The 17,796-nt window shown below is 45.8% G+C and overlaps 1 protein-coding gene across 2 annotated transcripts in view; it reads left to right on the plus strand.

The window, feature by feature from the left end:
- The window catches only part of C2CD2 (C2 calcium dependent domain containing 2), a 171,122-nt gene that overhangs the window by 16,130 nt on the left and 137,196 nt on the right, over nucleotides 1-17,796 (plus strand). Inside the window, exon 2 of one of the 2 annotated variants that reach the window (XM_077479840.1) lies at nucleotides 904-1,760. In XM_077479840.1, the coding sequence (XP_077335966.1) occupies nucleotides 1,509-1,760 (252 nt within the window). In that variant the 5' untranslated portion in view covers nucleotides 904-1,508. Of the gene's footprint in view, nucleotides 1-881; nucleotides 1,761-17,796 lie in introns of both variants that reach the window. The other variant, XM_077479841.1, reaches the window with a different exon arrangement.

Here is a 17,796-nt window from a genome sequence, read left to right on the forward strand (position 1 = left end):
CGCCATTAAGTGCTTTCTCAACTCTTTCTGCACAGAGGAATCCTTGAAATAACTTTCCAATCTGAGGGAACCCCTACTAAAAATAATATATCTATTACTTTATCTGCAACTATATCTACTAAAATTTACTATATCTACAACTCATGATACATTAGTGTGATGGTCAGTGGGAAGAATTCTTCTTATACTTGTGATCATTGGGAAGAATTACCCCCTTACAGATGGCTAAAAAGATCAATGGTGTCAGTGGGAACTTATCTGAGAGGCAGAAATTGCTCATTGATCAAGGAGCCCCTAGCAACCTCTGAAAGAAACCCTAGTTGAGAAACCCTGGGCTAGACCATTGCCCATAATGCGCATGTGTTTCCCGAGTACAAGCCAAAACGTTGCCCATAATTCACATCCTTCACCCAAACAACACCATAGCACTGCTGGTAATGCCCATTCATGCCCTAAGCATGGCATCAAGCACCGTGTGCGAATTCCGTCCTGGCTGCCAGGTGCCTCCAGATGGTTCCACACAACAAACTTTCAAAGCCTCGTTATACTGCAAAGGCTGCACAGAAAAATGGGAGAGCAAGCAATAATGACGTAAGGTCCATTTATTTCTTCCATGGGTGGTCTCGTAATCCCGTAACCCTTTCTTGATAGATCTAAGCTGTTTTGTTAAGTCTTTATGAAAATTAGAGAAAATATAACCCAGACTTGCCCGCTGTTGGCTGGATTATAACAATGGTGTCCCTTTTCAGTGTTTTGTTGTGTTCCTCTCGGCACGCTGGGTGTGTACGATAAACTATCCTATGACTCAACTGCCAAAACAGATTTTGTATTGTAAACTGAACCTTGCCTAATGCTTTATTTATTTCCTATTTTATGACTAGTGTTGTATGATGTCCATTCTAGTGTCTTCCTCTGAACCGCTACCTCTGCACCTTCACAACCTTCAAGCTACGCTCCACAGAGGGACCGGAGGCCGCCCGTGTTTTTTCCTGGAAGAAGGCTTTACTTTTCCGGAGGTTGTCAAAGTTTCACGGATTCTGAAACTATAAAAGGGGTAATCGCAGGAGAGGAAAGTATGAGCGTGCCTGTTTCAGGGATCCACCTTGCAGCTAAAACGTGACCAAGATGACGTTCCTCCAGCAGGTCTGAGGCCAGGGACTTTTCACTACGTTGCCATCTTTGTCTACTACTTTTGGCAGCACTGAGAACCAGGCATGCTAGGAAACAGCCCACTCAATACAGCACTTGTACCGTCGTCTTCTGCTTTTTCACACCAGGAATCCCACCAGAGCAGTGCTTCAGTCGTCTTCTCCTGATGGGATCTGCTTCATGATCTCCTCCTTTTAAAGAGACGTGAGACATGGAAATTGTACAGCCCACCTTATTTTATTACCTTCTGCCTTGTTAAGACGGCCCATAAGGAATTCTTCACAACTACTGGAACATATTTGCTTCTTCATGAAGATTCTTTGGTGACCTCCTTTGAGGTGTTGACTGCACACAAAGCCATGTCTTGGTTTGGAGACCCTCAGTGGCTCGGGCTGGTGACCCTGTTTGTCGCTGCTGTGGTCACGCTTGCCATTTATCTCTTCCAGAACGTTTGGGGTGGATTGTGGAGCCGCAGATGGAAATCTGGGTATTCTAGTGAGCAGAGCGAGGCGGATTCTCTGCTGTCCTGGATTTTGTCTTTGAATAGTTGGAGGAGCCAGTGGCTGAAGGCCTGGATAACTGCACTGAATGAGGAGGCCGGGAAAAGAGGGGTAAGTGTCAAAGTTACTGTATAAGGCCAGTTCACTTGGGTAGAAAAGTCTGTTCGTTGCCAGCATGCTGCAGAGTGGGATCCTAGCTCTTTGTGGAATTTCTAAAGCGGTTCAACACGCCCCCTGTTGAGTCAGAGTTTGAGCTATCCAATCATCAGGGAGCTTGCATTTCACTGAATGTGAGGCTTTAAAACTCACATAGGTTGCCTGCAGAGAGGCCGCTGCTTCCCCACAGTCCCACTCTGCAGCTGCTGGCTTTTCTCCTCTGGCTGTGGCTGCCTTAGAAAGAAAATGAACTGGAAGATATTGGGGACGTTTTTTGTTTCAGTGCACTTGAAACGTATAGTATTTAAGCTGAGCGATCAAATGGGTGTTTACTTCAGGCAGATATTCATGAAGTGTATGTCAGAATGAGGCTAATGTAAGTACTTGAATCTGTCTTGGTATAAGGTTCCTGTGCTGCCTAGCACAGCAGCACTTAAACTGGAAGAAGGAGGAGCAGCATGAGGGGCCAAGCCATGGCGGGTTTGCAGCCTTAGATCTTCAAAGAGTCAGTGAGCCAATGAGGAGAGAGGGGGCAGGACCGAGCTGCGGCTCTGTGCGTGAATGGACACACGGAACTGCAGCTCGAGAGCAAGCCTGCTCGGTTGCCCCCATTGTAAGCTGCTTGCTGTGGGGGCACTTGTAAGGGAGGGGCCAGGAGTGCTGGCAGGGGACCCGAGATGAGGAGGATTGGGGCTGCTCTGTGCAAAAACACTGCACAAAGCAGGTAAATATAACATGTTTGTTATTTTAAAAATAAATAATAATTGAAATATTACTTAAAATTTTCCAAAAGCAAATGAGGGCCTGCCAAAACAATTCATTCAATCTGTGTCCAGTCATGGAAGAACTTGAACAAAATAGTTGTTTGCAGATCTAATGGCGATTTGTAAAATCAGATTTTTGCATATGTGATCATTTTTACAATAATCAGTCTCATCAACCTCCATTGAAGTTGTGGGAATGGCCAAAGGGCCACCAGGCCACAGGCTGCTGCCAGATCATCTAAAGGGCAACCCAAAACTCTTATCTGAGTGAGTGTCGGGGTGGAGTGGCCTTCCAGTTCCTTACACTGTATTCCTCTAGTCTAGTCCAACCTTACTCCACCTAGTCCAACCTTACTCCACCTAGTCCAACCTTACTCCACCTAGTCCAACCTTACTCCACCTAGTCCAACCTTACTCCACTTTTTTTTTATTTTTTTACCCCAGAGGAACACTTGAAACTATTTTCAGGTCTCATGGAATCCTTCCAAAAACCAGTTTATTGGTGGTCCTTTGTAAAGCAATACCCCTTACATTGGTGGTTAGAATGACACCCTTAGAAACTGCTAAAAGATCAATGGGTTCATGTCTGGCTCTGACCCCTAAACTATGTAGACATCATTAAATGGGAGGTCATTCAGCTACGGCTCAAGGAAGCCCTTGCAAACACTAGAGGAACCCTAGGGATCCATGGAACCCTGGTTGAGAATGGCTGCTCCATAATGCAACTTTACCTTACCTTGTTGTATTGTATCTTCCTCTCCCACAAGACCAAAAGAAAGGTGTCAGTTGTTCACATCCTATTGTTTATCATACATCATGGAGGAACGTGACACCTGCAGTTGGTTCCGTAGTGACTGGGACAGTTGGGTGGAGCTGATGGCTTTATCTTGCAATCCTGAGACCTAAAGTAGAAGTCCAGTCAAATACTAACTAATACTTTAAACTATACTATACTCCCACACCCATTCTAAGCCCTATTCTAATTTTTCTCTAAATGAAAGATGTCTATATGTGCCTATTCTTGGGGTGCTCCGACCGGTCACTGATAACAGCTGCAGGGTGTGGGAGGTGACGTCACCGCGCTTACTATGGGGCTGTTCCTCCTCTACACCGAAACCCGTCCACCCTCAGAATAGGTAGATATAGACTTCTTTCAACTACAGTAGATAGACTAAGGCTTAAAATGAGGATGGGAGTAGGTTTAATTATAGTTAGTATTTGACTGGACTTCTACTTTTAATGCCCATCTCCAGTGCTTCCCTGTTGGTCATTGAATTTACCCATCATATTTATAGACCACTAATGAGGAATTAGAGGCAGGAGTTGGTGGGCCAGATCTCTTGACCCCCAGTACTTCCTGGAGACCTCCATAATAGATTGCTTAGACTCTATCAACTGCTGTAGCTACCTGCAAGGTTCAGGGACAGCCTTTGGCTCGATTCGCACTGCCGCAACATGGGATCTGACTTGTGAGACCCCAAGTCATATGACATGACACATTCCATTTTTTTTTCCTATGAGAGCCATCTTAACTGATGCTAAACCCCAACTTTAGAAAAGGTGTCTGCACTACTTTGGTCCAACTTGGGTGTCATTTCAGCCCTTGTACAGGCTTTTTAACTAGCATCCAAGTTGGATAAAGCCAGTCACAGGGTAGTGTGAACCAAGCCTTAGCCCCTGTACACACGGTCGGAGATTTCCACAACCAAATCCGTCGGATTCTGCCCGTCGGATTCTGCCCGTCGGATTCTGCCCGTCGGATTCTGCCCGTCGGATTTTGTCCGTCGGATCTCGTCCGAAACTGTTGCATACACACGGTCGGACAAAGTTGGCGAAAAATCCGATCTTTCAGAACGTGATGATGTAATTTCGTTACGATGGGACTACGTTCATGCTAGTAGCCAATAGCTTTGATGTAGGAATTTGATCTGAGCATGCGTGGCACTTGGTCCGATCAAAATTCTCTACACATGATCGGATTAGGTCCGACCGGCCCAGTTGGTCAGGAAATATTTCCAACATGTTGGAAAATTGGGTCCGACGGAGATTCGGACGGAATCAGTCCGATGCATACCACACAGTCGGATTATCCGACGACACGGTCCGATAGGACACATTCCGATGGATTCTCCGACCGTGTGTACAAGCCTTACTCCACCATGGTCTTGCAGAACCCTCAGGCTCTTGCTGAAGTTGATTGAGAAGTGAGCGATGTTGAATTGCTCTCCTACCAACTCTGACCAATGTTAAGGGTGCAGGTCTGGGCACCACAATTTTTACTGTCTGAACTTATTTTCTATCATTTATTTAGTTTCAAGATTATTACCAAAAATGTTGCGGTATGGAATTGGAGGATGTAAAAATGACCTACCCGGGGTATCAAATATGCTCAGTGCTACTTATTTATTCTAATATCTTAAAAACAATGGTACAAATTTTATTGATCGCGCTCATCTACTGGGACCTGCTTGTATCATTATTTTTAGCAGGGGTTCCCCGAAACCTGAAAAAATGTTGAGGATTCCTCCTGGATAAAAAGGTTGATCGATCTTTCCTTCTGGAACCTCGGTGCTTTTGGTTTTCACGTCTGACAAGTTTATGAGATTTAACGTGAACACAGGCTTAGAGAATTAAGGATGTGAGTCATTGGGTATGCTGGCTGGCTTTTCATTCATCACAAAGACGTTCGTACAATGTTTGATTACTAAGAAGTCTTGGATGAGGCTTTCCGAGTTGGGCCGACGGCCCCTTTTAGCAGCCAGGAGAATGGAAGTGGGTCATTTATTTGTAGAGTTAGATTGTTGATCTGATTGTCCCACGAAACAAGGCCGTGGTCTCGGAGAAGTGTTTTTACAGTAGAAAAATGAAAGCGGTATATTATTATACAGGATTTATATAGCGCCAACAGTTTGCGTAGCGCTTTACAACATGAGGACAGACAGTACAGTTTCAATACAGGAGGGATCCGAGGGTCCTGCTCGTTGGAGCTTACAATCTAGAAGGGAGGGTCAAGTGATACAAAAGGTAAGAACTGTGGGGGGTGAACTAATGGAGAAAATGCAGTTGTTAAGTGTGGGTAGGATAGGCTTCTCTGAAGAGGAGGGTTTTCAGGGATCAAGATAATCGGTCAGCTTGGGGTAGAGAGTTCCATAGGATTGGAGAAACTCTGGAAAAGTCCTGGAGACCAGCATGGGAGGAGGTGATGAGGGAGCTAGAGAACAGGAGGTCTTGCAATTAGGTTGGTGTTTTTGAGACTAGGCTAGTCATGTAGCTGGGGGCTAAATTATAGATGGCTTTGTAAGTAGTTGTCAGTATTTTGAATTGAATTTGTTGGGTGAGCAGGAGCCAGTGGAGGGATTGACAGAGAGGGGTGGCAGACACCGAGCCGTTGGTAAAGCCCCATACATACTATCGGGTTTTCTGCTGATTTTTGCCTTTAGAGTTACCAAAACTATGTAGTGCGAGGGCCTGCCTGATTGCATACAAATTGAAACTCCTAAGGTTTGATCTCATATATTATATGGTTTTGGTAAATCTGAAGGAAAAAATCAGCAGAAAATCTGATAGTGTGTATGGGGCTTTAGGTGGATGAGTCTGACAGCAGTATTCATGGTGGATTGAAGAAGTGATAGATTATGTAGAGGTAAGCCAATGAAGGGGTAAGCCAATGAAGGGAATAGCAAATCTATATTGTAGTGCATTTTTTTTTTTTTAATTTTTTTTATTAGGTATGATGACTGCATTAGTTTTATTTTCTTCAGATTTTTCCGCTCCTGTTATCACATGGTGATCTGGCAGTACACCTTCTGTATTAATGACTCAACACTGGATGAAGGAACACAGGGGGCACAACAGACAGCACCATTGTCAAGGTGGGGGGGGGTTGAGTATTGGTAAATGTATTAGCAGATCATTTAAATACACTATTTCAAGCCAATTTCCAGCTTATATTTTATAATCAGTTACAGCATTTTTATTTTATTTTTTCCCTTTGGGATGAAGGTTCGGCATGAATAAATAAAAGCTGATCATTGTAATCATCCCTGTCAGTGTTAGGCCTCATGAACACTGGTTTATCGTAAAACGCAGCATTAAAAACTTGCCTAAGCTGTTTGTTTGTTTTTCTCAAACCAGTTTAGTAGCGTTTGGTGTTTTTGGCGTTTATTTAATCGACCATTAAACATGCCTACTGTTTAGGTGTTTTTAGCAGCGTCAAGTGGTTTTTCAGCCAAAACTCTGCTGGTCCTGGACGCCCTGGCAGAGGGAATTTTTCCTACCTCTAAACTCTCTCCTTCTGCTGTCCTTCTTTAATTCTGCTTTAGCCCCTGATCCACAATGACTGCGGGAATGAAATCGTGCGAGTTCAGCTGAACTGACACGATTTTATTCCCACATGTCCGTCCCGATTTCCGGGGCGATTTCAGAGACATCTGTGCAGGTTTCCGTACAGATGTCTATGGAAATCACACCCCAAAATTGCCAAAAGTAGTACAGAAACCTACTTTTGGGAATCGGTGCGGCCTCGCACCAATTCGGACGGTGCCATTGCCGCCAATTTGCCATGTGATTTGACCTCAGTGATTTTGATCTCAGTAGAGGGAGCGCTCAGTGACTCTCTTGCCTAAAGTGATTTGTAATGATTGTAAAGTCAGGGTTTTTATCTTAAAGGGGTTGTAAACCTACGTGTTTTTTTTCATCTTAATGCATCCTATGCATTAAGGTGAAAAAACACCTGGATGTCGCCGCCCCCCCCGTTTTTACTTACCTGAGCCCCTTCGTCTCTTCGGCGGGGAAGCAGCGCAGCCCTTTTGTCTCCCGCTGCTGTCAAATCCAATGATGCGGGCTCAAGGGGGCGGCGCTGAGTCCGACATTTGTGTCTGTGGAAGCAAATGCTGGACTTGGGAGCGCGCCCGCAAGGTAACCCCCTCGGGAGGGCTTTTCTCCTAGGGGGTTATCTGATGCGGGAAGGAGCCACGAGAGCTGTCGGGGGACCCCAGAAGAGGAGATTTCTCGTCTCCGAGACTCTCCCTCCTAATTGGCTGAGACACAGCAGTGGCACCATTGGATCCTGATGCTGTCAAGCAAAGTCACTCAGCCCTTATTAATAAATCCCCTCCCTGAGTGCAGCCCACCTGGGATAAAACCTTTACCCCTGATCCAGCGGACTTTCTTCCACCATGATCCTTCACCTATTTTACATGTGCATGGCCTCATACTTTTTCTATGGGTAAAGCATGGGCTTGGCCTTGAATACCATGCTGTTTGGAACACCTTTGGACTGAAGCCTGGCCTTCACCCTGTCAAACGATCCTTGGAGATGCTGTATCTCGATCCAAGTAGTCTGGAAAGATGAAAAGTTTGTGTTCCCATGGCGGAGTTTAACTTGCAGTCTTGCCTCCCTGAGAACCAGATTCCGGTGGGTAAGCCTTACTTACTGTGGGCCTCCATTGGTCCCCTGGAGTATGGCTTATACTTTGGAATGAATGGAGGCCATGATGTGCATACACAGTAGTAAGAGGAGCCAGCCAGAACCTTGTTGGAGGAAAGATTGCTGGTTTGGGTAGAAAGGTAAATATTCTAAGTGGCCTGCACTCGGGGAGTGGAGGGGAGTCACTAAAGGTAAAGTTGCCCCTCAAATACATAGACAACCCATAGACAATGTTCTCTATGTTCTCCTTTTGTGGTGACAAGTACACTCTTCAATGCCTCCATCAGTGAAACCTCTCAAAGTCCTGAAGACTCCAGTGGAGGTGTAGAGACACAAAAGCGGGGCCTGGGACTCCAATAATTGATCTCTGGTCTCTATTGTCAAAAGAAGAACCATGAAGGGTCACATGATGGTTAAGTCAGTTATGTTTGAAAAGACCTTGGGTATGTTTTTTAGATTTGTGAATGGGTGGGCGTGAAAGAAGGGTACTTCATTAGGTGCCCACATCACTTTGTGTTGACATGATTATTCCCCATTACATCCATCGGTGGGGCCTCCCAAGGTCCTGAAGACTCCAGCAGAGGTGTGGTGAGGCAACAGCAAGGCCTTGGACACCAGCGTTGGATCTCTGGTTTTTACTCTCAACAGAGGAACCATGGATGGTCATGTGAAGGTAAGCTAAAAAGATCTTGGGTAATTTTTTTTAAATTTGGCGATGGGTGGGCAACCAGTTTTCCTTGGAAGGATTAGCTATAATGAAAACCAGTGAGGATGGAAGCATGAAAGCAGCCATTGCCAACATGGTTTAGAATTCAACAGCCTAGTGCAGAGGTCTCCAAACTTTCTAAACACGGGACAGTTGACTGTTTTTCAGGATTTAGGGGAGGGGGCAAACTATGGCCAGTAGGAGTAGATGGTGCCTCAGCCTTGGTGGTCTCTGGTTAGGAGGAGGAATAGTGCCCCTACATTGATATTAGTGGGGGGAATAGTTCCCCATCATTGCTTTTAGTGGGAGAAATTGTGCCTCATCATTGGTGTTGGTGTAGGAATCGTGCCCCATCTTTTGTATTCGTGGCAGGAATAGTGCCCCCATTGTTGGAGTCAGTGGGGAGAATAGTGCCCCATTATTGGTTTCGGTGGAAGGATGTATGCTCCATCATTGGTGTCAGTGGGAGGAATTATACCCCATTGTTGGTGTGAGAGGAAGGAATCGTGTCCCAAGGGCTGAATTAAGGCAAGTACAGGTCCACATCTGGCCCTAGGGTTGCAGTTTGGGGACCACTAGCCTAATGAGTCTCCAGAAACAAGCATGCAGGACAGGAGTCATACATTTCAGGCTTCACTTGCCACATGCTTGTTCCAGGTCTGTAACTTCCTAGGTAGTAGAGATGTGGAGGGTGGCCCAGATTTTTTATTTTATTTTTTATTTTCCTATTATATTTTGGCAGATTTGCTTTAAGCGATGTGCCGTTGAGCCCTTCCTATAACATTGCAGATTTCCCCTGTCCCGGTTATCAGCCAACTAAACCCCAGCGATCTGTGATTGATGAAATCATTCATATAATGCGACAGTCTCTTTGCGTCTATGAGCATCCTTGCCCCGAGAAAGGTCAGCCAAGGATTCCCGTGCCTAATACACATTCCCCGCATTGGGGAGGACCTGGTGGTGGAGGCTCGGCGTTCACGGGGGGGCCCAATGGACAGGGGGGCGGCGGCGGTGGTGCGTACTGTGCAGCGTCCACGTTTTTCAGATTTACCAGTGCGGCACTAAAGCTTCTAACGATGACAAATCACAGAGCGAATTGCCTCTGCCGCTTTTACGAGGCTTTTAAGGGCTTTTACTTAACAGCGAAGATCGCGTGTCAGATTAAATTTAGAGGATGCCTAGATCCATCCTGATTTATGTGGCGTGCGGCCTGGACCGCCATTGTCGCAGCCTGATTTTTATTTTTTTCAATTTTTTTGGGCGATTCTACAAAAGCTCGCCCAGAGGAAGGAAGGGATTGATTTTTTTTTTTTTTTTTTTTTTAGCTGCAGATTTAAATGGAGAATGGCTGCATTATGAAGAGAAGGGAAAATCCATAGTACTTTCCCCCCTAAGGGTAGTCTTGGCCTGGTGCAAAGTGACTGATGTATTGTTGTGGATGGAAGGGGGGGGGTGGTGGGGGGCGCGGTGCGCCGTCACTGCAGCTGTTCAGCCAAGTGTTGGGGTGTGAGACAGCCGCGCCGCTCCGTACCATGTCCCTGCCTTCGTACCACCCTTTGATGGAAGCACGTTGTTTCCCAGCAGTATTGCCTTGCAGCGCCGGGTCCTGGGCTCAGTTCCAGCCAGGGAGCTGTATAAAAGGTTGTGTGTGTTCTGCCTGCCGTCCGCAATCCCAAGAACAAAGAAATCTGTTTATTACAGCAAGGGGGAAAAAGTATTTGATCCCCTGCTGATTTTTGTATGATTTCCCACTGACAAAGAAATGATCAGTCTATAATTTTAATGGAAGGTTTATTTTAACAGTGAGAGACAGAATAACAACAAAAATATCTAGAAAAAACACATTTCAGAAAAGTTATAAATTGATTTGCATTTTAATGAGTGAAATAAGAATTTGATCCCCTATCGGCAAGATAGGTGTCTTCTATACAGGTAATGAGCTGAGATTAGGAGCACTCTTAAAGGGAGTGCTCCTAATCTCAGCTTGTTTCCTGTATAAAAGACATCTGTCCACAGAAGCAATCAATCAATCTATCAGATTCCAATCTCTCCACTATGGCCAAGACCAAAGAGCTGTCCAAGGATGGCAGGGACAAGATTGTAGACCTACGCAAGGCTGGAATGCTACAAAGCCAACACTTTCAGCACTTTTGACCCATTAGCCCAGTGGTTCTCAACCTCAGTCCTTAAGTACCCCCAACGGGCCATGTTTTGCGAACTTCCCTTACAGTGACGGGAAAAAGATTATTTGATCCCCTGATTTTGTACATTTGTCCACTGACAAAGAAATGATCAGTCTAGAATTTTAGGTTTTTTAGGTTTATTTCAACAGCGAGAGACAGAACAACATAAATATCCAGAAAAACACATTTCAAAACTATAAAAAGAAGAAAAAAAGAAAGAAAATTAGTTGGGACTTTAAATGAGGTATACAGGGGCCGTTCGAGTCCCCTTCTCCATCCCGGTTCAATATATAAAAAAATAGAAGAACGTAGCTGGCGGGACTTTTCCATGAAGCACACGGGAGCAATGAAACAGATTGGATTAAAAGTCGTTTTTAATTATTCGAATTGTTTATGAAATATTTGTATCAATTGGTTCCATACATTTTACTATATATTAATATTTTTATATTTTTTACACACATATACAATTCATAAAAATTATTGCACATTGATTACACATTCCAACAAGGAGTTGGTACATATATTATAAGATACAAACAGTAATTGAAACATGATTTAGTACAATGGAATTAATGACTGTACAGATATCACAAAGGAGCCACAAAAACAAAAAAATGGAAATAAAAAAGAAACAAAAAACAAAGAACAAATAAGGAAGGAACGAAGATCAGAGGAATTCATACGTATATACACGCGGTTGTTGTTAGCTCTACGCGTTTCAAGGCCTTATAGCCTATCATCAGGAGCAAAACCGTGGTAGGGATCTATAGAAAAAATAATAAGAGGGGAATAAATAATATTTTATTATAAAAAATTATTAAAAAGGGCCAACCACGGACAGGGGAAAATACCCCTGAACTTAATTAGCCCTGTTACTTACATGAGGGTCCTTGCAGTGGTGGCACAGACAGTGAGATCCCCAGACCAACCAAACAGGGCCCTGTCCGGGAGCTGAGGGCACGTAGTGCAGCAGGCGGCAACCCAAAATGGACAGCACCCCATGTGAATCAAGATGTGTACTAACGATATGATGAGTGGAAAAACCCCCTATGTTGAAGAGCTAGTGAAAAAAGCAAAAAGCAAAAAATGCTAAAAATGAAAAAAATTGTGAAAAATTTGGCAGGGTTGAGAAAACAACAACAAAAAAAAAAAAAAAAAAAAAAAAAGGGGGAAGTGATCAGTATAAGGGGTGAAGGTTAGAAAATAAAAAACAATTACCAGAGTGACCGCAATTGAGGGCAAGGTGCCTATGTGCATCTATGGTGACTGATGTGGCCAATGTGATCAGTGCTAAGTGTTTGGTGCGAATGAGGAAGGGGCCCATATAAGCACCGCTGCCACCGCAACCACGCCCCCAACGTCACGCGTGAGACCACTTGGGGGATGGAGCAAACCATTCCTCGGTCGGTCAGAAGGTTGTAAACTCACTACCGGTCGTGCAGCATCAAAAAGCCGAGCAAAACTGTTCTAAATTGATTTACATTTTAATGAGTGAAATAAGTATTTGATCCCCCATCACTCAGCAAGAGTTATGGCTCCCAGGTGTCTTCTATACAGGTAACAAGCTGAGACTAGGAGCACTCTCTTAAAGGGGGTGCCCCTAATCTCAGCTTGTTACCTGTATAAAAGACACCTGTCCACAGAAGCAGATTCCAATTTTTCCACCATGGCCGAGACCAAAGAGCGGTCCTAGGATGTCGGGGACAAGATTGTAGACCTATGCAAGGCTAGAATGAGCTACAAGACAATCGCCAAGCAGCTTGATGAGAGGGTGACAACAGTTGGTGCGATTATTCGCAAATGGAAGAAACACAAAATAACTGTCGCTCTCCCTCGGGCTGGGGTTACATGCAAGATCTCACCTAATGACGTTTCAATTGTCATTAGAAAGGTGAGGAATCAGTCCAGAGCTACACGGGAGAACCTTGTCAATGATCTCAAGGCAGCTGGGACCATAGTCACCAAGAAAACAATTAGTAACACGCTACGCCGGCCTTTCTCAACCTTTTCTCAACACAGAAGGAACCCTTGAAATCGTTCTCCTGTCTTGAGGAACCTCTGCTAAAAATTAGAAGTCTACAACTCATGATACAATAGTGTGATGGTCAGTGAGAGGAATGGTCCTTTATACTTGTAGTCATTGGGAAGAATTGCCTCCGTACAGATAGCTAAAAAGATCAATGGTGTCGGTGGGAACTTATCTGAGAGGCAGAAATTGCCCAATGCTGAAGGAACCCCTACAACCTCTGGAGGAACCCTAGGGTTCCACGGATCCCTGGTTGAGAATTACTGCGCTACGCCATGAAGGACTGAACAGGCCCGTCTGAAGTCTGCTGTGAACATCTGAATGGTTCAGAGGAGAACTGGGTGAAAGTGTTGTGGTCAGATGAGACCAAAATCAAGCTCTTTGCCACCAACTCAACTCGCTGTGTTTGGAGGAGGAGGAGGAGGAATGCTGCCTATGATCCCAAGAACACCATCCCCACCGCCAAACATGGAGGTGGAAACATTTATGCTTTGGGAATGTTTTTCTGCTAAGGGGACAGGACAACTTCACCGCATCAAAGGGACAAAGGATGGGGCCTTGTACCATCAAATCTTGGGCGAGAACCTCCTTCCCTCAGCCAGGCCATTGAAAATGGGTCATGGATGGGTATTCCAGCATGACAATGACCCAAAACACATGGCCAAGGTAACAAAAGAGTGGCTCAAGAAGAAGCACATTAAGGTCCTGGAGAGGCACCTAGCCAGTCTCCAGACCTTGATCCCATAGAAAATATGTGGAGGGAGCTGAAGTTTTGAGTTACCAAATGTCAACCTTGAAACCTTAAAGCGGTAGTAAACCCGCAATTTTTTTTTTTTTTTCAAACCTGCAAAGCAAAAGGCATAATTAGCTAGTATGCACCGCATACTAGCTCATTATGAAATACTTACCTTAAGCCGCGTACACACGGGCGGATTGTATGGCCTACTTAGTCCGTCATACAATCCGACGGACAGTCCGTCATACTTTCGAATGAACGGACTTGACCACACACGGATGCACAAACAGTCCGTCGAAAGCTTGCGCGATGACGTATACAGCACGTACGACGGGACTAGAAATAGGAAGTCCAATACACAGCAATGCAACCTTCCGCCGTGTAAATCCTTTCTGAGCATGTGCCATACTTAGTCCGTCGAACTAGCCTACTGACGAGCGGATTGTCCGCTGAAACCAAAGTATGACGGACAGAATTTCGAAAGATCCGAAATACTTAGTACGCCAGACTGCACGCTGAAAAAGTCCGCTGAAGCCCACACACGAGCGGATTGTCCGCTGAAATGTGTTTCGACGGACTAAGTAGGCCATACAGTCCGCCCGTGTGTACGCGGCATTAGAGCGAGGCCCCGACATCTGACCCGATCCACGCCAAGGGAAGCTGACATGCTCCCTCTGCGTTTCTTCCGGGTATCGCGGCTCCGGCGCTGTGAGTGGCCGGAGCCGCGATATCGTCACTCCCGCCCATGCGCGCGGGAGATTTCATTCCGGCCGGTCGGCCACTGCCGGATTTTCAGGCCGAGAACCCCCTTGTGCGCATGCGCCGCTGCAGTCAGCGGCGCATACCGAGGGGAATATCTCCTAAACCGTACAGGTTTAGGAGATATTTTTTTTTACCTACAGGTAAGCCGCCTTATAGGCTTTCCTGTAGGTAAAAGTTAAAAAAATTGAGCATACAACCACTTTAAAGGGATTGTAAAGTGAATTTTTTTTTTTTAAATAACAAACATGTTATACTTACCTCCACTGTGCAGCTCGTTTTTGCACAGAGTGGCCCCGAACCTGCTCTTCTGGGGTCCCTCGGCGCAGGCTCTTCTTCTTCCTCCCGCAGGTGCTTCTCACGTTCATGCAAGCTCCCTCGCATGGTGAGAAGCATCTGCGGACGCACTCCCGTGATACAGCCCGCGGCTATAGCCGCTCGCTGTATCACACGGCCCCGCCCCCCGGAGCTCCGCATCAGTGGATGTGATTGACAGCAGCGTGAGCCAATGGCTGCGCTGCTTTCCATCCATCCACTCCAGCCAATCAGCGGCCAGGCTGAACGGTGGAAAGGACATCGGGGGACGAGCGCTGGACTTTCGAGAGGTGAGGTAAGTAAAACGGGGGGACTGGAAGAGCCGGCACTGTCAGATGTTTTTTCACCTTAATGCATAGAATGCATTAAGGTGAAAAACTTTTACCTTTACAACCCCTTTAATGACTTGGAGAGGATCTGCAGAGAGGAGTGGGACAAAATCCCTCCTGAGATGTGTGCAAACAGGAAACGTCTGACCTCTGTGATTGCCAACAAGGGGTTTACCACCTAAGTCATGTTTTGCGAAGGGGTCAAATACTTATTTCACTCAAAATGCTAATCAAATTATAACTTTTTTGAAATGTGTTTTTATGAATATTTTTGTTGTTATTCTGTCTCTCACTGTTAAAATAAACCGACCATTAAAATTATAGACTGATCATTTCTTTGTCAGTGGGGCAAATGTACAAATTCGGCAGGGGATATCAAATACTTCATACCCCCCCTCACTGTACAGATATTTATATAGTGCCAGGAAATGATGAAGATTTTTACACACAGGGCTTGTTCACACTGAAGTTGCCTGGCAAAGTCGCGCTACTTTCAGGTCGCCGCAGTGTGAACCGAGCCTCAAGGTTTAAAAAACAAAAAACTAAAAGGGAATGATGTTCCTCTTTTTAAATACAATAACACTTGTAGCTATTATCACCTCCTCCAACCTGAGACTGGACAGTGAAAGGAGAAGTAGCAGACTGATGAGCTATTTTCTATGTCACTCTGCTCTATCCTTCTATCAGCTTGAGCCTGGTGATACACTGCATTACAACTGTGACTCCTTGTGCTGCTTCTCCCTCCCACAATCTGAGCTCTGCTATAGAAGGACTGAAAGCTGATTACCAAGTCAATTTCTAGAACTTGTACGGCTTGTATTAGAAAATAAAAAAAAAATATGTACTAATAACTACAAAGCTATATTAATCTGAGTCTTCTATATCTGCCTGTATTCACCTGATGGGAGAGAAGCATGTCGGTGTCAGTTGCGGCCTGCGTTCTGGAAATGATGTGAGTCTTATCTTCTGAGCTCAGTACATCCCGAGTCGCTGACCTGGAAGAAAAAATACAGGTCAGGTCTCACTCCACTGGCTGCAGACTGCTCCCCCAGGACAGCCAGATGGTTATCTCCTCCAGAAGGAGGTCAGCAATCACATAACTCTCTTCTGACAAGTACTGCGAGTGTACAGGCTATATACAGTGTGTGTGTGTGTGTATGTGTGTGTGTATATGTATATATATATATATGTGTGTGTGTATATATATATGCACCGAATGGGATTTTTGGTGACGAAAATGAAAAATACACTAGGCCGATACTGAAACTTATTTAAAAAAAAATATTTTAATACAGGAGATGGTCAGAGACTGGGGACATGGCACAGGAGATGGACAGAGGCTGGGGACATGGTACAGGAAATCAATGCAGCCTCACCAGTGCCCATCAGATGCAGCCAGCCAGCCAGCCAGTGTCCCCGGTGCAGCCAGCCAGTGTCCCCGGTGCAGCCAGCCTGTGAAGGGAGGAGAGAGGAGAGCTGCTGCCGCCTGGTTGATTAGAGCGCCGGGAACATCACCGGCCGCTTTAATTTCAATAGCTGTTTGTTCCCCGCTGCACGCCGTCACATACAGCCCCGCCTCTTCGTCTGGGCACCTTGATAGGCAGATCACCCGTCCAATCCTGGGAGGGGTGACCTGTCTATCAAAGTTCCCCGTACAAGAGGAAAGCTGTGATGTTCCCGGTGTCCAGCCGAAAAAGGTCCCCTGGCGGATAATGACCCCCCCCCCCCTGTACTGCGCAGGCATAGCACTTGCGCAGTGCGAACAACTACGGAGCCGCTACACGGCGTCTGCGCACTTAATACTACATTCTGCCCCGAGTCCAGGTTGAAGCCCCACCATCCAAGTGGACATAGAGTTAGATTATAAATATGCCGAGCGAATCAAGGCTGTGCCCGAAGCGTGGCGAGTGAAGCGATTTCGCCAGGGTCCCTGTTACAAAGTGTTGTCTTACAACAGTGTTGGACTTGGAATGCAGGCGCCGTGTACAGCTGACTCACAGGTGTTCAGCATTTGGCTATTTTCAGCGGCTCCGTTGTGGTCCGTACTGCGCAAGTGCTGCTCCGGCGCAGTACAGGGGGGTCAATGTCCGCCAGGAGGGACCTTTCTCAGCAGGACACCAGCGCTCTAATCAACCAGATGGCGGCTCTCCTGCTCCACCTCCTTGATGGGTGGCACCAGGGGTGTGGGTGGAGCCGCACACAGGGCCCGCCCCATTTTCTGCGCCATTATGGACCGGTTTTCTCTTTCGGAAAATTGACGAAAGGGCAGTTTTCAGCCGATATGTTTCAGCGGCTAAAATTTCGGTGCATCCCTGATAGAGATGTATATGTATGTGTAGTATTACCAAAAGTTTTGAGACTCCTGCCTTTACACCCATGTGAATTTTAATGGCATCCCAGTCTTAATCCATAGGGTTCAATATTGAGTTGGCCCACCCTTTGCAGCTATAACAGCTTCACCTCTTCTGGGAAGGCCGTCCACAAGGTTTAGGAGTGTGTCTATGGGAATATTTGACCATTCTTCCAGAAGGCCATTTGTGAGGTCAGGCACTGATGTTGGACGAGAAGGCCTGGCTCACAGTATCTGCTCTAATTCATCCCATCGTTCTATCGGTTGAGGTCAGGACTCTGTGCAGGCCAGTTAAGTTTCTCCACCCCAAACTCGCTCATCCATGTCTTTATGGACCTTGCTTTGTGCACTGGTGCGCAGTCATGTTGGCACAGGAAGGGATCATCCCCAAA

Source organism: Lithobates pipiens, unplaced genomic scaffold (assembly GCF_037356315.1).
Source record: "Lithobates pipiens isolate NorthernLeopardFrog02 unplaced genomic scaffold, aLitPip1_a1.2 Scaffold_16, whole genome shotgun sequence".
NCBI classification, from domain to species: domain Eukaryota; kingdom Metazoa; phylum Chordata; class Amphibia; order Anura; family Ranidae; genus Lithobates; species Lithobates pipiens.